This window comes from Vigna unguiculata, chromosome 1, assembly GCF_004118075.2.
Source record: "Vigna unguiculata cultivar IT97K-499-35 chromosome 1, ASM411807v1, whole genome shotgun sequence".
Taxonomy (NCBI): Eukaryota; Viridiplantae; Streptophyta; class Magnoliopsida; order Fabales; family Fabaceae; genus Vigna; species Vigna unguiculata.
The window spans coordinates 3,687,822-3,707,637 of NC_040279.1; the positions used below are offsets into that span (position 1 = coordinate 3,687,822).

The 19,816-nt window shown below is 26.2% G+C and overlaps 1 protein-coding gene across 3 annotated transcripts; it reads right to left on the bottom strand.

The window, feature by feature from the left end:
• Window positions 1-5,473: 5,473 nt before the first annotated feature.
• Window positions 5,474-18,202, bottom strand: LOC114163783 (probable ADP-ribosylation factor GTPase-activating protein AGD11). 3 transcript variants are annotated; one of them, XM_028048101.1, is made up of 11 exons: window positions 18,116-18,202; window positions 14,307-14,365; window positions 14,074-14,197; window positions 12,688-12,783; window positions 10,338-10,425; window positions 8,950-9,025; window positions 8,682-8,845; window positions 8,049-8,295; window positions 7,511-7,627; window positions 7,322-7,417; window positions 5,474-5,844 (listed from the first exon to the last, which is right to left on the bottom strand). In XM_028048101.1, the coding sequence occupies exons 3-11, from the start codon at window positions 14,120-14,122 to the stop codon at window positions 5,596-5,598; spliced, it is 1,182 nt and encodes a 393-aa protein (XP_027903902.1). In that variant the 5' UTR covers window positions 14,123-14,197; window positions 14,307-14,365; window positions 18,116-18,202; the 3' UTR covers window positions 5,474-5,595. The 3 variants fall into 3 exon arrangements, with proteins under 3 accessions (XP_027903902.1, XP_027903911.1, XP_027903920.1); XM_028048110.1 differs by lacking the exon at window positions 18,116-18,202 and adding an exon at window positions 14,679-14,769; XM_028048119.1 differs by lacking the exon at window positions 12,688-12,783.
• Between the last annotated feature and the right edge of the window lie 1,614 nt (window positions 18,203-19,816).

Below are 19,816 nucleotides of genomic sequence, written 5' to 3' on the forward strand. Positions count from 1 at the left end.
AATAAAACACATACCTTGAATTAGATCTTGGTTATCAGTGGCTTTAGCTTCAGTCATGGTATAAACTCTTCCTGTTGTTGTAGGTCTTCTCTTAGTTGCAACTGGATTGAAATGTGGCTTCTGTTGTCCACACTCAGAGAATTGGTGACCATGTTTCCCACAATTGAAACAGACGGGTCCCTTAAGAAGACAATCTTTAGCATGATGACCTTGTCCGCATTTAAAGCATATGATATGATCATATACAAGTCTACTAGAATTTCCTGATGAAGATTGGTTGGATTGGGTCCTCCATTGTGGGCGATTGTAAGATTTTCCTTCATTGCGTTTATTTTTATTTGTCTGGGATCCAAAATATTTTGGTTTGTTATTTTGGTTGTTCTCAAAATCTTCCAAAAATCTACACTTGTGAATAAGCGTAGGAAAATCAATAATTTCTAGTATCCCTACCACTTTTCTCAATTCATCCCTAAGTCCATTTTCAAATTTTATACATTTCATCCTTTCCTTTTGGTGATAAAAGAAAGTAGATTATTTTCCTAATTCTTCAAACTTTGAAGCATATTCCCTTACTGTCATACTTCCTTGCTTCAACTGCATAAACTCTATTTCTTTTGCTCTCCTCACATCATTAGGGAAATATTTTTCTAAAAACCTTGTTCTAAATACTTCCTACGTAATAATTATTCTTCCTCCTTCAAGTAATCTCCTGGTACCATCCCACCAATATTCAACTTCTCTTATTAACATAAATACAACATAACTCACCTTTTGGTTGTCAGCACAGTTCATAACTCGAAATACTTTCTCCATCTCCTTAATTCATAATTCAGCTTTGTCTAGATCATATCCTCCAGAAATTTGTGGGGGTTTGTTTCTCTTAAATTCAACTAAATTTTGTGATTCAGGATTTCCTTCAGGTCTTTGATTCCTTACTAGAGCAGCAGCCATGTCTCGAATAGCTTGCATTGCTCTAGTTAACTCATTATTCCTCCTATTGTTTTGCCATATGAAATTGTATGAGTTAGTAATAAAAATATAATGAGCACATTTCATAGATCTCGCATAAAATGTTGCTCTGATACCATCTAATGTGACGGCCTAACAATTTTTTCTATTTATTTATTTTTTATTATTACTATTTGTAGTATACTTATAAAATTTAGAGGCAAAATCATACAATGACATCTAATTATACTTAAAATATTCACACACACACACACACACACACACACACACACACACACACATATATATATATATATATATATATATATTTACAATGTTGTGTGCATCTTATATCCACACAATTTAGTACATATTATATTTCCTACACTAGAAGAGGAAGGAGTGTTATTTATTTACAGTTTCCCCCTCATATACTGGCTTTCAAACATGTGGAGGGAAAAAGTTATGGATAAGGTTCACTTGGATTGTTGGGGTTAAATAGAAGGTAACTTTGATTTGTCCTTCAATGATAATCGGTGCGCTTGGAGCAAAGAAGCAAGTAATAGTAGAGTTTCTTGTTCCCTGAAATGTCACTGAATTATTCACTGCATTGGTTTGTCATGCATTTCTCGGAAAAACAGCCACAATGTCAACGAAGAAGGGATCAGGTATGTCGGAAACAACCATCTATGATAAAGTTATAAAATTTTGTTTTTCAAACATAACCATAAAACAAAGAAGTTAGACAAATATCACATAAAAATATGAAGCATATCATAATAAGATAAAATGAAACGAAAATTCTCCCAAATCCATAAAACTAGATTTTATCATACTTTATAAAGATGTTGATTAATTTTGTAGTGACCAGTCGGGATAAATGAGTTCATGGCCAACAAAGTAACTCAAGGACATCTCATCTTGAGTAATACTAACTTGTTTAAATCCCCAAGGTCATACCTCCAACTACAATAATCAAATCTTTATTTATCATAAATTTTATTTCAATATTAAACCATATAATTATATAAATAAATAAATAAATAGGATCAATGCATAATTAAAATAAATATAAATAAATAAAAAGGACCAATACGTAATTGGAGATAAATATAAATAAGTAAATAGAGTAAATATAAATCGAATAGATAGGACCAGTACACAATTGGAGATGAATATAAATAAATAAATAGGAACAGGAACTAAATATAAATTAGAATGAGGTTAGGGACACCTCACTTAAGGTAAATATAGAGATAAAAATAATTATGAACAGATAAAAAAAAATCAAAGTAAAAAGATAAAATGATAGATGTCTCCTCCCCTTATCTTAGCTATGGAAGATATACTTTTGAAGACGATCCTTGTATTTTATTTTTCTCCTCTTTCTTTTCTCACACTCGTACACACTCTCTACTAGAGATGGCAAATAAACCCGTCCCCGTGGGTATTGCCCGAACCCGTCCCCGTTTTGACGGGGAATCCCCGCATTGACTGGGTATGGGTATGGGTATGGGGAATCCCCGACTTTTTCAGTTGGGTATGGGGATGGGTATGGGGATGTACATATACCCGCCATAATACCCGTCCCCGCCATATCTTCATTCTCGTTTAAATTATTAAAATATTCACAATTAATCAAGTAACCCATATATATATATATATATATATATATATATATATATATATTCTATTTTTTATTTCTTTTAATTATTTCATTTGTCATTAAACTCATTCTCATCTCCAATATATTTTTTATCTTATCATAACCTTTATGTAATTATGTTAAAATAATGTATGTTAATAAAAAAAATTATGCCTTACATTTGAATATTTATATTATTTTTTAATATTTTTATTTATTATAAATTTTCCTTTCACATGAGAATGTTTATACTCTCAATTTAAGGTAATATAAAAAAAAATTCTTTACTTATTATTATTATTATTATTATTAATTTTTGTTTAATTTGAAGAACTCTTTTGTTTCATTAAAGTAATTTTCGTTATTTTTCAACCATTAAGTATATATGTTGATATTTGAAAAGTTTTCTTAGTTCTCTGAGATATTTTTCGTCTTATCATACCTTAGTTATACATTTGATTTCCTTTGTGTGATTTTTTTCGATAGTCTCTCAAATTATTTCTAAAACACACATTTGTTAGTTTTTTAATATTTTTATTTATTGTTTTTATTTTCATCATGTAGAATAATATATCATAATGTAATTGTTTCACTTTAAATTCTGTTTGAAGTGGTTAAAATTATATATATATATATATATATATATATATATATATATATATATATATATAATGATATTTAGGAATAGTATATGATAATTCACTACAAGAAAAAATGAAATGGTGACTGATTTAGTCAGTAACCCATATCAGTCACTATTTTTCGTCATTGGTGGTAGTAGTTGATTTATTGTCTAAATTAGTGACTGATTCAATGATCGAATCGGTACTTGATTTAGTGACCAATTTAATTACTAATTTATTTGTAATTTAATGATAAATTTTTTGGTCACTAATGATATTTCTATTTATTTTTAACCACTTCAAACATAATTTAATAATTAGTTCTCTAAGGTTTTTTTCATTTTATCATACCTTAATTATACATTTGATTTTCTTTGTGCGATTTCTTTCGATAGTCTCTCAAATTATTTCTAAAACACACATTTGTTAGTTTTTTAATATTTTTATTTATTGTTTATTTTCATCATGTAGAATAAAATATTTCGATATATTCTATCTAATTATTTGTTATTTTATAACTCACTATTAATCATACTGTAATTTTTTTTACTTTAATTGTATAAATAACTTTTATTTACTACAATATAAAAATTTAATGTAATTTCTATGAATATTTTTTTGTCACTATGCAACATATATTGAAGTTCAAAAGATACAAAATCTATGTCAAAATTTTATTATTATGTTTATTATTTGTTTTTTGTGTTATTTTGATCAAGTGATGTATTATAACTTTTTATTAGTGTATAAAAAAGAGATTCATTATAATTTAAAAAATTGAAGTAAACAAATATTTAAAATATATTTTAATTTGAATATTTGTTCTTTGTGTCATTTTGATCAAGTGATATATTATAACTTTTATTAGTGTATAAAAAAGAGATTCATTAGAATTTAAAAAATTGAAGTAAACAAACATTTAAAATATATTTTAATTTGAATATTTGTTTTCCTTTTATACTTTTTTGAAATATTTTTTAATTTTATCAACTAAGTTCATTAATGTTGTAGTTTGCAAATTTAATAAATGTTTTGGTTCACATGAAATTTTATTTGGTATTCTAATATAAAATATAAACAATTATAATTTATTTTAATGTATTTGGCATCGAAGAAAATCCTCCTAATATTGAATATTTCATAATATTATGTTTTCTTTACCGTAATTTTTTTTCTTTTATAAAAATTAATATTGAAGTAGTTAGAACATGGGTACGGGTATGGGTACGAGATTATACCCGTTACCCGGTGGGGATGGGGATGGGAAAAAAGTTTGATACCCGTTGGGTTTGGGTATGGGGATGGGGATGAATTTTTTATGCGGGGATGGGTATGGGATAGTGAAACCCGTCCCCGCCCCGCCCCGTTGCCATCCCTACTCTCTACTTCTCCCTTCTTCTTTTTTCTTATTGTCTCTCTTTCCCTCTCCCTTTTATTCACTTCACCCATATTTATACTAACATTTTGTAATGATTGCATTTAGTTTAAAATTCAGTTCTCCCTTGGTTTAGTTTAGTTATTGCATTTAGTTTAAAATACACTATTTTTTTTTTGTTTCAATTCTCCCTTGGTTTAGTTTAGTTAGCTAAAGATTGGGTTACCAAGATTTTTTGTATCCTATCTGACGTTAACATTTACCTGACATGGCATTATTTGTGATTTGCCATTTTGACCACTCTTGGTGCATGCACATGGATTGTAATTACTAAAATAATTGGTTACTAAAATAATTACTATTATAAATAAAGTCACTAATTAATTAGAGACTAATTTAGAAACAAATTCGTTTGATAGCAAAAACATTGGTAGTTAATGTTTAGTGACCAATTTCCTTTGATAACTAAATTTTAGAAACCAATTTAGAGACAAATTATAATTTTTTATTTATAATAGTAACTATTTTAGTAACAAATAATTTTGTATTTTGTAAATTGATTACTATAATAACTAACAACTTTTAATTACTAAAATTAGTTGTTATCGAAGCATTTTCTTGTAGTGCATGAAGTTTTAGGAAATCCATTTCCAAGTGATCCATGCGATGCACATTCTCTTTTGAGAAAGTGCGGCTTACTCGAATTTCTTTGGAATGCACATATATTGCACAAAAATTATCTTAGTAGAGTAAGTAAGAAAATTTGTCACCTAGATTAATCGATCCGATCAATTAAGAATTTTTTTAAGATAATAATAATTAAGAAATTGGCAATGCTACATGTATATTTTTCTAAATATTTTTATTAATTGAGGAATTAAATTTGACGGATAACATGAAATATAAGGTAAAAAGATTAAAACGAATTGATAAGCTACTATTGACAGTTTTGTATGGTGAGGTAATGAATGATCCAAATAGTGTTTTTGAGTAGGTTTCTTTAACTACTGAGTTAAAGGAACACATTCAAGTTCAATCTCCAACACACCTCTCTCAACATGTTGGAGTCTGACTGAGACCTCTTGTTTGATTTTGCCATTTTCAAGGGAGATTATGCCATCTTTAATGAGAGTGTTGTCACCACTTGCTGAACATTTTTCATATTCCATTGCAGCTGAGACCAGAGGTTGAATGTCTATTTCAGCCTCACCCATAAAATCATCGGTGGAGAAAGTATCTTTGTCATACACAATCTGCATTTTTGGCAAGAGTAACTCTTCTTCATCAACAAACACTATCTCACACATTTCACAAATTTATACCTTACTTATTTGGAAAAATTATCACAAGATCACACCACATCAAATATCAAATTTTATGAACTCTATTGCTAAAATAACTATATTAGTCTATAGCTTAATAACATTTTTTTGTCCTATATTTATAGCCATGATTCAATATATATTTTTTATTCAATTTTTTAGGCTTTATTAGTAATCTTATTCCTATATTTAGATATTTGATTCAATTTGATAACTATATTTTTTTTACTCACTTGAGTCCCTAGTTTTTTTAAAAAGAGTGGATGTGGTTCCATTTGTTAAGTTGGCTTTAACAACATTTAGAGGTGTCGCATGTTCAAATTTGGTCTGTCACGTTATAAGATAAATCTTAAATAATAAATAACTTTAGTGACAAAAAATTGTTTATCACTATAATGACCAATTTAGATATCAATTTACAAAATAAAAAATTATTAGTTACTAAAACTATTATGAATAAAAAATTATAATTGATCATTAAATTGGTCACTAATTAATTAGAAACTAATTTAGAAACTAATTTCTTTGGTAGCCAAAACCTTGGTAGTTAAATTTTAGAGACCAATTATAATTTGTTATTCATAGTAGTGATTATTTTAGTAACTGATAATTTTTTATTTTGTAAATTGGTCACTATAGTAACTAACATTTTTTTGTCATTAAAATTGGTTGTTAATGAGTGATTTTCTTATAGTGTCACATGTCAAAATCTAGGTCATCTTCTACTTAGAAGGCGACCCGTATCAGAATCAGACGGGATCCAAGGTAGAAGAAGACTCATTTTTGACACTTTGACTCATTTTTGACTCATTTTTAACCTAGATTTTGACATGTAACACTTTCAAAATGTGTTAACGTCAATTTAATGGAAGGAGTCATATTGAGTCTTTTTACAAAATAGAGACTCAATTGAATAAGAAACAAATATAAGAACAAAAAAAAATTAATGATTTAAATATACTAACCAAATTACTAATTAAACATATTTTTAACTCAATGTTTTTCCTCTTTTTATTTTGGCTTAAAAGACTCAATGTGATCCATTCCATTAAATCAACATTAACGTCATTCTTTTCTTTTTGTCCCTGGGATTTGACAATAAACCCATAAAAAGAGTGAGTGATTGCATTAGTAGATGTGAGTTCATTGTCTCCAAACGACATTAATGATGATTTAACACAAAAGAACATATTGAAATTTTTTTTTTGTTTATAAATAGGAACAACATCGAGTTTTTTAAAAAAATATAGGAACACTAAGTTAAAAATAAATAGAAAATATATAAATATTGAATCATTATTTATATAAATATAGAAGAAAAAATACTATTAAGCCTAATCTATCAATCTATTCACAAAAGACATGTTTGATTACTTTTCATGGGATAAGGAAATGATATTGAACTTACAATTTTAAGAGGAGGAATGTTATCAGGAATTGACAACATTAGGCTTTCATTCCAAATTGGGTTTAAATTGTTCTTTATGACACGAGTCTTCACTGACTGCAATTTAAGAGAAGATATATTGAAGGTGTCAAATGTATATATGAATGAATGAATGGTGTGAAGTAATAGTTTATAGATGAAGAATCTCACTTGGTGACCAAGGGATATGATCACATAAGGATCACTAGTCATTACATCACGAACAGCAAGATTAATTCCTTTAACCACATTCACCTTTATCAACCCAACAAATTCAGTCATACCTGCCTATAATAAGGACAAAAAAAAGCTTAGAATAAAATAAAAAAAATTATGTTAATATTTCAGTTATTTATCTCGTTTGACACATTCTCATTTCAATGTCGGTTAGAAAATGTGTTTGCATGACAAAAAAGCTTAGAATAAAACAAAAAAATTATGTTAACATTTGAATTATTTACGCTGTTTAACACATTTTCATTTTAATGTCGAATAAGAAACGTAGTTGCATGTCAAAAAAATTTAATATAATTGTATTAAAAGAATTATATCCATTTATTTTTAAAGTTTGAGAATCAGAATGTATTAAAATGTCAGACAAAGACAAATTTTAATTTCATATCAAAATTTAGAAACTAAAACTGTATTTACCCCATGTTAATTTGACATATATATTGAAATAGGTAACGGTAATAAAATGAATCATTACCAATGAGGTGCTCTTCTTTGAAGACCTAAAGTCATGAGTTTCTTTTCTTCCCCGACTATTTCGAAATGTTCTGCAAATACGGTGTTTAGTTTGTTGTTTATTATCAGAATACTGTTTTTTTTCTCGTATGGACTGAAGTCTTGAGGAACCAATTTGAGAATCTGATGAACTTCCTGAATTGGATGGTATGAAGGGGCAAGACATGTTCTCATCACCTTCCACAAACTGCAGAAACTCATATTTTCTCCTGCATATAATATCAAATTGCAGTTTTCAACTAAATTATGAATTTTGCATGCATGCATAGAAGGGGGCTTTAAGCCTAATTCAACTTTACGAAATTGGCTTGTAAAATAAGGATTGGATCTCACTTATATATTGTAAATTGACCTTATCTCTAGTCGATGTAAGATTTCCAACAATATCAGAGTTAGATTCTTTATTAGATGTTTTGGTTCTATTTTTTGTTGAGCATTCAAATATACCGATTTTGGTATTTTAAAAATCTTTTTAATATACTTTAATACATCAAAATTAGTGTTCGAATATATTTTGAAGACACATCAGAGAAGCAATACAGAAAAATTCAACAGAGACTTCAAATTGACATGTATTGTGTGGTTGTTCAATTACCTAATGAAATCTGAGCGTTCTTCGATGGAAGAATGAGGTTTTGGTTTTCTAATGCTACTTGGCAGGTAAGCTTCATACTTCTTGTTCACTACTGTATTTCCACCCAATTTCACCAATTCATCAACTTGTTCATCCGACCATTGATCTAGCTTTAGGGAAAGAACCTGTGTTCATGTCAAATTAATCATTGTTACGAATTTTCTACTTACAACTATAGATACTCGTAATAATTTATTTCAATAAAAAATAATTAATCTTCATAAATTACCTTGGATATATGGACACCGAGGCTTCTGTGTACTCCAGAGCATTTGATGCAAATAAAAACTCCAAGGCTTATAGACCTGATATTCAACCAATGGTGTGGATAGATTTAAATGCAAACACTATGACTTTTTGGTTTTACACATTTAATTTGATTATCAATAAAATTTTATCATGCTTTATCTTCCTAGATGTTATTTGTTCATTCGTCTAGTGATCTAGAAACATATAGAATGTTATAAAGTAAATTTTAAGATTGAATTAACTTTACAAAATCAGTAAAGCAAGGTTTCCACATATATATATATATATATATATATATATATATATATTGGTATTATCTCTAATGTAAAACTTTTAACACATTTCTTCACTCGAGACATACATCTTGAGTATGGAATTAGACATTAGACATTAATTGGTCATCTGATAGCGGGTAGAACAATAGATACAACAAACTTTGTCAGAATAGACTAATCTCTGACTTTAATACAATGTTAAGAAGTAAACTTTAAGCATAATTTAACTTTACAAAACCAGCTTAGAATTATATATTATTGGGTGGTCTTATAGCAATTGACAGAATAGACTCAACAAATAACAAATTTCACTAATAAAGAATTTAATTAATACATATAATACCATGTTAAGAAAATATAATATTATGTTAAGAAGTAAACTTTAAACATTTTCAACCTTACAAAACTATTTTGAAAGATAATGTTTGCACTTTTCTTATATATTATAAATTAATTTTATCTCCGATGAATTTTTAACCTAAAATGGAAAAGATTGTGTTAGAATAATATCCGAGTATTCTCACATTCGAAATTGGATAAAAGATCAAACTTTCCTCGGGAGAGAGAAAAAGAAAATCAATAATTTACATAATAAATCGTAAAACTTAAAGGTGAAATAGGAGTTTTCAAATTAATTTGGGATATTTCAACACGATGAAAAATTGATGGTTTTGTTCGATTATAAGTTTATGGGTGTTTTTGATTTTCGTATTTACTTTGTTTAATGGAGTAATTTATGGTGACAGATGATAGTTGAAATAATTTGAATTTTTTGGTTAAATTTTTTATCGTTATTTTTCTATTTTGCAGAGTTGAAATATGTTATTTATACTAATTTTGATATTTTAAAATATATTAGAAATTTTAATATATGAAAATTAATATTTTAAAGGTAAGATGGAAGGACAATAAAAAAATGTTAATAAAACATTTTTAATTGAACTTTTCAATGTCAATTGAGTGTAATGTCAAAATATCAAAATTTTTATAATGATATTTGAAATAAAATTTAATAAAAACAACATAACAAGAACGAGAAAAAGAAAATAACAAATTGAGCATAAAATAGAGTTCTTTAAAAATGAATACTTACACCCATTTTGGCTCCAATGATCCACAATCGGCACAATACCTGTTCCCAGCTTGACGCATCAAATTGTCTAATCTTTTCTGCGGTCCTCCTTGTACATACACGGAAATGAAAAAATATATATATATATTAGTTATAAATTATGGGAATTTTATTATTTTAGTATAAATTATCTTCTTTTTATATAATAACGTCTCTAATCTTATTTTGTTTTGTTTTATCCTTGAGTGAGAACTTCATTGCTAGTTTTATGGGTCCTTTTTGAGTTATATGATCGAAAGAAATTTATATAGGTAATAAATTTTCCTTCTCTTATACTATACTATGATATTTAGTATATAAGCTTATAACTTTTAATTATGAAAATCATAGTTGAAAATAATCTCATGTAGTTTTCTATGTCATCCTTTTTCAATCTCATAAAATTTTGGTTGATAATATTGTTTTTGTAAATAAATGTACTTCATGCTTAAGTTAATCTTAACCTATTTGTCAATTGAAGTTTGCAGGCTACACTTAATAATTTCATACATCTTAATTGATTACTAAAAATATATTCTTTCGAGATTTGTACTTATCATTCATAAAAACTTTACATTGTGTCGGAAATTATTTTTTCATGTAGTTTTTGAATTTTCAATAATGAAATATGAAATGATTTTGTATGACTTTATTTGAAAACTACAATAATAATAAGATCATCATATATTTTTTCTAACAATAAAATAAATAATAATTTTCTATTTCCAAAATATATTTAGTTAAAAAATTAAAATGATAAAAACCTAATCTCCAAATATTTATTTAACACCATTTGGAAGTCCCACATCGACTAGAGATAAGGTAATTTCATAATATATAAGTGAGGTGCAAACCGCACTTTACAAGTCAGTTTTGTGGGGTTGTGTTAGATTTAAAGCACACTTCTAATATGGTATCAGAGTCATTGTTTAAAAAAAAACCCTATACTAGTGAGATTTTTTGGACATTTTGTTCCACTCGCTATAAGGCAATTTCATAGTATATAAGTAAGTTAGGCTTAAAGCCCACTTCTAACACCATCTCTTATAATGTGTTTCATCCCTTACCAATGTGTTTTGGATGAGACAATTAATAGATTGCTTCATTTATTTTGTGAATTTGAATTTTTTTTTAAATAAAATGAGTTGTTTGGATGAACAAAATTTTAAAATAAAATGAAAATTTAAGAATTTTAAAATGGTATTTCAAAAAAGTAAAATAATGTAATTTAAAATTCACTCAAAAAAAATTGAAATTTGACAATTAGTCACTCTCTTGATGTCAATTTGACCCATGACCTATGGACTAACCCCAACTCACTTCTAAGGAAACCTTCATTTTATTGGCTCACTAGGTTGACTCAGGTTGACCTTTGACAAGGTCGACATTGGTTAACCTTTGATTGGGTTGAGTACAATAAACCTTCGGTTCTAACCAGCTTGCCTCGACCTTCAGTTTGGACCAGGCCAACTTGGCTTAACCTTTTGGTTGGACCGACTTAACTTAATTCTTCGGCTCAACTAACTTGAGTCAACCTTTAGCCTAGGCTAACTCAAATTGACCTTCTTTCGGGCTGACTCAAGTTGACTTTTGGACCTAATCAGCTAGACTCAGCCTTCGATCTTAACCGTCTCAACTCAATTTCTCAACTCGATCGACTCGAGTTGACCATTGTCTTAGGTTGACTTGGCCTAACCTTCGACCCAGTCCGACTTGGTTTGATTCTTTGATTCGACCAACTTTGCTCAACTTTTAGCCTGGACCAACTCTACTTGACTTTCATATTAATATGGCTCAAGTCAACATTTAACCTGGACCGTCTCGACATGATCTTCGACTCGAGTCGACTCATCACCTTCGACCCAAATGGACTATTTTGGCTTTTGTTAGCCATGTGGACCTTTGTATCTGGTTATTTTGTCTTGTGGACTTTTTGACTTTGACCGATGTAAACCAAGGTTGGCTAGGTCAAAGTGACAACTCTACTTTCTATACGCATTATTATATACATATGCGTATTAAAAAAAATTGTTAAATATTATTTCAACATTTAAATTTAACAATTTTTTGTATATTTTATTTTTAAAATATATATTTTAATACCAAATTTTATCTTAAAAGAAAATTTTAATTACTATATACAAAAATTAAAGTGTAAAATATTTAGTTACTCTATTCAAACAAAATATTTATAAAATAAGTAAAATTTAATTATTGTAATATCCTATATTTCAATATCTAATTTCTTAAAACTATTGAGAGGGTCTCTCCATACATCATAATAAACTAACGATTATTCAACATAACAACATAATAAGATGAAGTATATTACCACCAGAAGACAGCCATCGTTCTTTTAAATTGAGAGCATTGAGATTAGGTGTTTCTGAACAAAACAGATCATAAAGACAAGACCCTGATCCTGATCCTACAATTAACCATATATGCTCTTATCATCAATTACAAGATTCTTAATGTTAACTCAAATATTATCATAAAACACATTTAAAATGTTAAATAAATTTAACAAAATTTGGTAAGAAGGAATAAGTTCACGCATTTCTAAAAATAAAGGACTAAATTGGTATAAAATTTTGAAGAAGAACTAATTCTAAAATTCACTAAAACTTGAAGGAGTAAAAACATATTTAACCCTAATAATAATAATAATAAATTGAGACATTAATAGTATCACGTATATGTTGTGCACGAGGTGTTCATTGACCACTAAAAAACAATTAAAAAGTTGTTTATTGAAAGTAAACACTTCAAACAAAAATGAACAGCACACAACAAAAACAAGAATGAATACAATTATTGATTACGTGCAATAATTGAGTCACTAGCCATTTAGATATGCCTAAAACTCGTTTTCATAAAGATGACAAGTAACTATTACGAAATTTGACTAACTAGCTAATATAATAAAGACTAAGTATCTAAAACTTTATAGTTATTTCTAGATTTTTCCCCTAAAGTCAATATCCATAAAAGAGTTTAGTATACTATATGTTAAAAGGAAGTTTTAAACCTACATCAACCTCACAAAATTGACTTGTAAAATAAGGTTTGTACCTCACTTATATATTATGAAATTGTCTTATCTCTAGTCGATGTGGAACTTCAAATACTATAAGATATTATAGTATGAAACTATAGATTTGTGTCTCATTAATTTTTAAATGTTCTAATTGTCTTCGATAGCACTCTTAATTTGACTAGCTACAACAAAACTAACTACTAATAAATCTAATTATAACTATATATATATATATATATATATATATATATATATATATATATATATATATATATATAAAGCATTACCTTGTAAACGCCAGAAAAGGAAGAGAAAACATTTTCTATACGAAAAGAAATTGTATTTATTTTTTTAAAGTATTTATTCTAATTCTACACTATTTGTAAGAATAGGATTTTTCAGATCCTTAAGAGAAAGAAAATTGTATTATCCATTGTTTAGTTTTTCACATAAATTGTTTATCTCAGAATGGAGAAGAACAACATATACAAACGAACTCAATCTTAGTTCCTTGAAGGAAGAAAGTTGTGTACACTCATAACTCAATAAAAGAGAAGAATGAAAATGAAAAAAAGGTAAGTGAAATAATACTATATATCATATTCAAATTAATTCAATTTTCTTGTATAACACATCAATGTTAAAAAGACAAAAAAATGGAACAAGAAGATATTTTACCGGATATGCCATTGGTATTATGAGGTTCTCGTTGAACAGACATCTCCATTTTTAAATATTTAAAACCAATTCAAAAGAAATTGAGGCTATAACATTGGAATAGCTATGTCTGTCAACTGCTCCTCTGCAAATTTCATGAAGAAACATAAAAACATGAACAAATAACAATTAAATAAGAATGGTAAAAAAGACAAGAAAAGAAAATTATTTTTCGAATGTATAGAAAATCTTACAAATTAAATAATCTCCTTTCTCATCTTAAATTGGGCATTCTTCAATGGCAGCTTATTCTCTACACCAAATAGAAACATTGTCACAAATTAAAGAAAAAAAAAACATAGTTAGTGAATTGAATTTTGTTAGCAACACAAAGAATTGGAAGATTTTGAAACATTGATGAAATTGGAGTTGATAATATACTTTGAAGAATAAACGGTGAAATTTGATATAATTGATATAATTGATCTAAAAAGCCAAAAAGAATTGGAAATAATGGAAAGTAAATAAGGATTTCTCAATAACTTATTCGTGAATTTATGTTAATTTGTATGAAAAGTGAATGGAAAAAGTAGGATAATTGTTGTTGAGATGAATGTTTTACCGACCATAGAACTTTGATGTTCATAGAGAAATACTTGAACGCGCTTCATGGGGGCGAGTTGAATCTTGTTCATGACAAAGCAACGTATATTTATCCAACACACATTGATACATCAATTCCTCAACTACTACCATAAATAGACATTTTCCAATCTATTTTTGTTTACTTTCTGATATTTATATCAAAACAAATTAAAATGGAAAAAAATATCTAACTCTAAGCTCTTTTACTTTTAATTGGATGATAATCATGCAACTAAAGCTATAAAATTTCTATCATATAGTTTTTTCAAGTAGGGTTGACAAGGTGGGTGTGAATTTGCATGTATTATCCAGCTAAAGTAAAGTTTATGATTTCGTTATTATTTCAATATTGCTTAAATATTTTTTGTGAAAAACAAATCACAAAAATCATAAAATAGTAACCAATTTTAGATTAAAAAAAATAGTAAATCACTAATTTAGATACCGATTTATAAACTCTAAAGAGTATTGATATCTAAAATAATCACTATTATGAATATAAAATTATAATTGGTTTGTGAATTAGATTATAAAACGATTTCTAGTATTATCTACAAAGATTTTAGTTACAAATGAATTAATGTTTAAATTAACCTTAAATAATAAATTTGAGACTAATTTCGACAATAATCTATTGATAAACAAGATCGTAACTAATGTTAGAGACTAATTTAAATTCTAACTCCCAAATAATTACAATTTTTTATTTACAATATAAACTATTTTAAATATCTATAATTTTTAATTTATAAATAGGTATCTAAAATATCTATTATTTTTCATCTTTAAAATTAATTATTATTGAATAATTTTCTTGTAATGAATCATAATATAAAAAACATTGTTTTACGAAAGATTCAACATGAAATATTAATGAATATATTAAAATTACTTAAATGTTAAAATAGTATATAATAATTTAATTTAAGTAAGACAATTATAATAAAACAATTTTAAATAATTAAAATCTCACAACAATTACAATATCTATTTTTTTAATGTTAAAATGTCATGAGAATCTGAATAAAATTTATGAATAACATTGTATAATTAAAAAAGAATAATATATAAGAATTAAAGAGAAAAAAATCTAAAGACAACAAAGAAAATAATTTTTTTAATAAATATATTTTAAAAAAGGAAAACATATTAAAATAAGGATAGACCATATATATATATATATATATATTTATATATATATATATATATATATATATATATATATATTATCCATTTTATATTTGTATTCGCTAACATAAATTTACTGCTAAATTTAGAACAACTTGAAATAGTATTATTTGGAATGAATTTTTTGCTCATCCAAAGTTTTAAATAAGACTATAAATTAGATTCATGAAGCAATAAATTGAATTCAGTATCGTAAATAGAAAATGAAGTAGTTGAAAGAAAATAATCTATCATTAACCAAATTTTTTTTAAGATTAATTATAAAAAGAAATGAGCGGTGGAAGATGTGAGGGAGTAAAAGAAAATGTTACAAGTTTTGAAGGTTTTTTCTCTCTCTTTTTCGTTATTAAAGTTAGTCATGATTCTTTAGAAAAAGAAGTGAGATATTGAACGAGAAGAAGACAGGCAATAAAAAGAAAATGACAGTATAAGAGTTAGTCATGTAAGTTTGTTTTTATTTGATTAAAAATTATCATTAACAAGATTTTTAAATTATTTATTAAAATCTATACAATTTTGTCCGAGCTAAAAGTTTTTAAACTATCATTGTATTATTGTCAGAGCAATTTAAACTCTAAAAAGGGAGTGTTTTACCCTAAAAAGTGCTTTTATGTCCCCTCTATGATATGGTTGGAAGAATGTAAAAAAGGTAGATGTAAACTATAATACATTTTTACTATTTAACTAAAGAGAAACTAGAAAAAAATTACCTTTTAGTAGAAAAGAAAAAAACATGTCACAAACAGTCAAATATACTACTATAAATACTATAATTTACTATATATATATATATATATATATATATATAATATACAATGGCAGATCTTCACCAAAATTTTTGGGAGAGCTAAAATAATATACTCAAAATTTATATATTTAATATTTTTGTGACTAATTCAATAAAAATGAATACATAATCTAGTACATATATAATTATCAAAGAAATTACACAATCTAAAGGAATGTCTATCGTTTTTGTCATATTTTTGAACTCATGGAAATTGATTATAATTAGATTTTTCAGTTAACTTTTTTCGATGTAAATAATCATATTATTTGCAAAATATTCATCTTCTGTTTTATTAACATACATTTGATTCAAAAAATATTCACAAACTTTCATTTCATTATTATGCGATAAATAACTATATTATCATATTTTCATCTTCACCAGTAGTTTCTCTATCAATTTTAAAAAATAAATTTATTCTTTTATTTTTCATTAATATACCTATTTAGAAAATAAGTTTAAGACTAAAAAATAATTTATCATAATCTAATCAAAAGTTGAGAGACATAATTACTAAAAAAAACTATGATAATCAAGTTACAATTAAAAATTGACTATGAAAAATCACATAGTACATTGTTTCTTCTTCTATATTAATAAAAAATTAATATACAAAAAGGTCATGAGATAAAAAAATAATACTAAATGTTAAAGAAATAGTTTATTATCAAGTGAGACAAAAGAAAGTTACCTTATTTATTTATTTAATAATGGAAGAAAAAATATAAAAAGATGAGGATAGAAATACTGAGTTTATGCCTAACTTTTTTTTAATAACAAAAAAAAATAAACATAAAAGAATAATACAACATATAAAAAACTCAAAAGATAATTAAGAGAGAAAATAAAAAACATCTTAATAATTTTGTTTTCTTATATATTTAATTTTATATTTTATTATTTATTATTGTACTTTATAAAATAAATAAAAAATAATTAATTTAATTTTTATTAATTTTGAATATAATATTATTTAATTTAAAAAACATAAATTATTTAAAATATTTAAAAATAATTAAATGTAAAATAATGAAAAAAAAAATAAAAAAAAAATTGGGAGGGAGTCGTGGCACCCGCTTGCCCCTTTATGCTCCGCCACTATATATATATATATATATATATATATATATATATATATATATATATGAATAATTTCAATACTTTTTTTAAGAAAATGGACACGAAAAGATTCCAAATGAATACGTTAGTTTTTATGCATGTTGGTATCCATATATACTTGACAACACTTTTTTAAATAACTAAATAAAATTATTTAAAGAATATTCTTTAAAATAAAAACTTAACTAAAAAATGTTTTTGAAGTAATATTTGAATAAAATTACATAATAAAATGTCAGCAAAAATAAAGTTAATCTTTCCAAAAGTATTAAATAAGTTCTATTACAAAATATAATATTCGATTAAAATTTAAGAACTTACCTTAACAAAATGTTCCACTTCCCCCTTGTTGGAGTTATTTCATCTGAGTCTTCCTCAAATCTTTTCTGCTTTAATGCTTCCCATTCTTCAGAGGCCATGTTTTGTCCCAAAGAGAAGGTATATATATACATATACATATATACATATATATATATATATATATATATATATATATATATGTATATATGTATATAATCTGCATTATTCCAATATTTGAGGTTGTGGTGTGCATGTTTTCATGTTTGGGTCAACGAATCCTCTTGCAAGGCTGTGTCACATGGTATTCGTCTTCACAATTTTTGTTTATTCAGTATTTTTTTCATGACATAAGAACTAATTAAAATAATCAGGAATTTATCAATGAGTAATTTTGAAAAGACTAAATTACAATAACACTTTTAAGAAAAATCCACTAATAACTTTGTGGTTTTTTTTTTTTTTACTTTTTCAATTATCTTCTTTATTATTATTTAAATATGATGTTTAAATATAAAATTTGAGAGAGTACGTGAAACTAAAAATGTATATATTCTAAAAGTAAATAATTACATTTTAGAGTTAATTAGAAATTTGGTGTTTTTTATTTATTGTGTTTTTTTTCTCACTCAATTGGATATGTATTTTAAAAAAAAAACTAAATTGAGTCAATGTTTTTGTAATAAAGATTTAATATGGTCATTTTGATTAAATTGATATTAAAACTGGTTGAAAGTGTCACGAAGAGTTTGATTTTGATAAGTGATAGATTTAGATTTTGACAAATGATACTTTCAAACAAAATTAATGTTAATTTAACATAATTAATTACATCTAAGTATTTTTACAAAAGTAGAAATTCAATTCAAATAAAAACCAAAATTATTAAATATATGTTTTTTAATTGACCGATAGATTAAAAGAATTTTTATAAAATATTACACACTTCTCAATTATGTAACATAATAAATATTTTAAATATTTTAGATTGTAGAAAATATCTTTTGTATTTATCTTTCAAGAAGTCTAAGATCTTTTAAGGAAGCACTAAAATTATTCCACACCAAAAAAATTTATGAAATGGATTGAATGTCAACGCTAAAGACCATCAACTTGATACAGTCATGCGTATAAAAATTATTATTTAATAAGTCATACATAAATCAAAATGTTGCTTAAACATGAATTCAATGTTGCAAGACGAACTTTTAATGCATTTACCTATTTGAATATGGACAAACACAAGCTTGAAGAAGAAAAAGACTTCCAAAGTTCTCATCCTCAATAAATAGAAGATCCGTAAGAAGAAAAGTTGACAACTACAAAATAGCTCTTAAAATCTTCACGAAATTATTGTCTTAGCTATAAAAAGAGCACTTTATGTGTTTCTTAGTGTTGGTTTGGGCTCCCAAACTTTGGACTCCCAACTATGCTAAGGCCCATATACTTGGTTAGACCCATTTGACTCACTTAGGATAAGTGAGAGAGAGTAGAGTGTGAGAGCATTGAGTGACCAAAAACGTAGTCAAGAAGAAGAGAGAAATGGGAGAAAATTCTGTAGATTTTTCACATTGTGCAATCTTGGTAAATTGACGATTGCGGGTTCGTTAACCGTTGGATCAGACTGAAACTTTGACACAAGGTTCGCAACATATGATTCTTCATTATGACCGTTCGGATCGTCAACTGAATGTCTCGAGTTTGAGATATTGGTCCCGCACAATA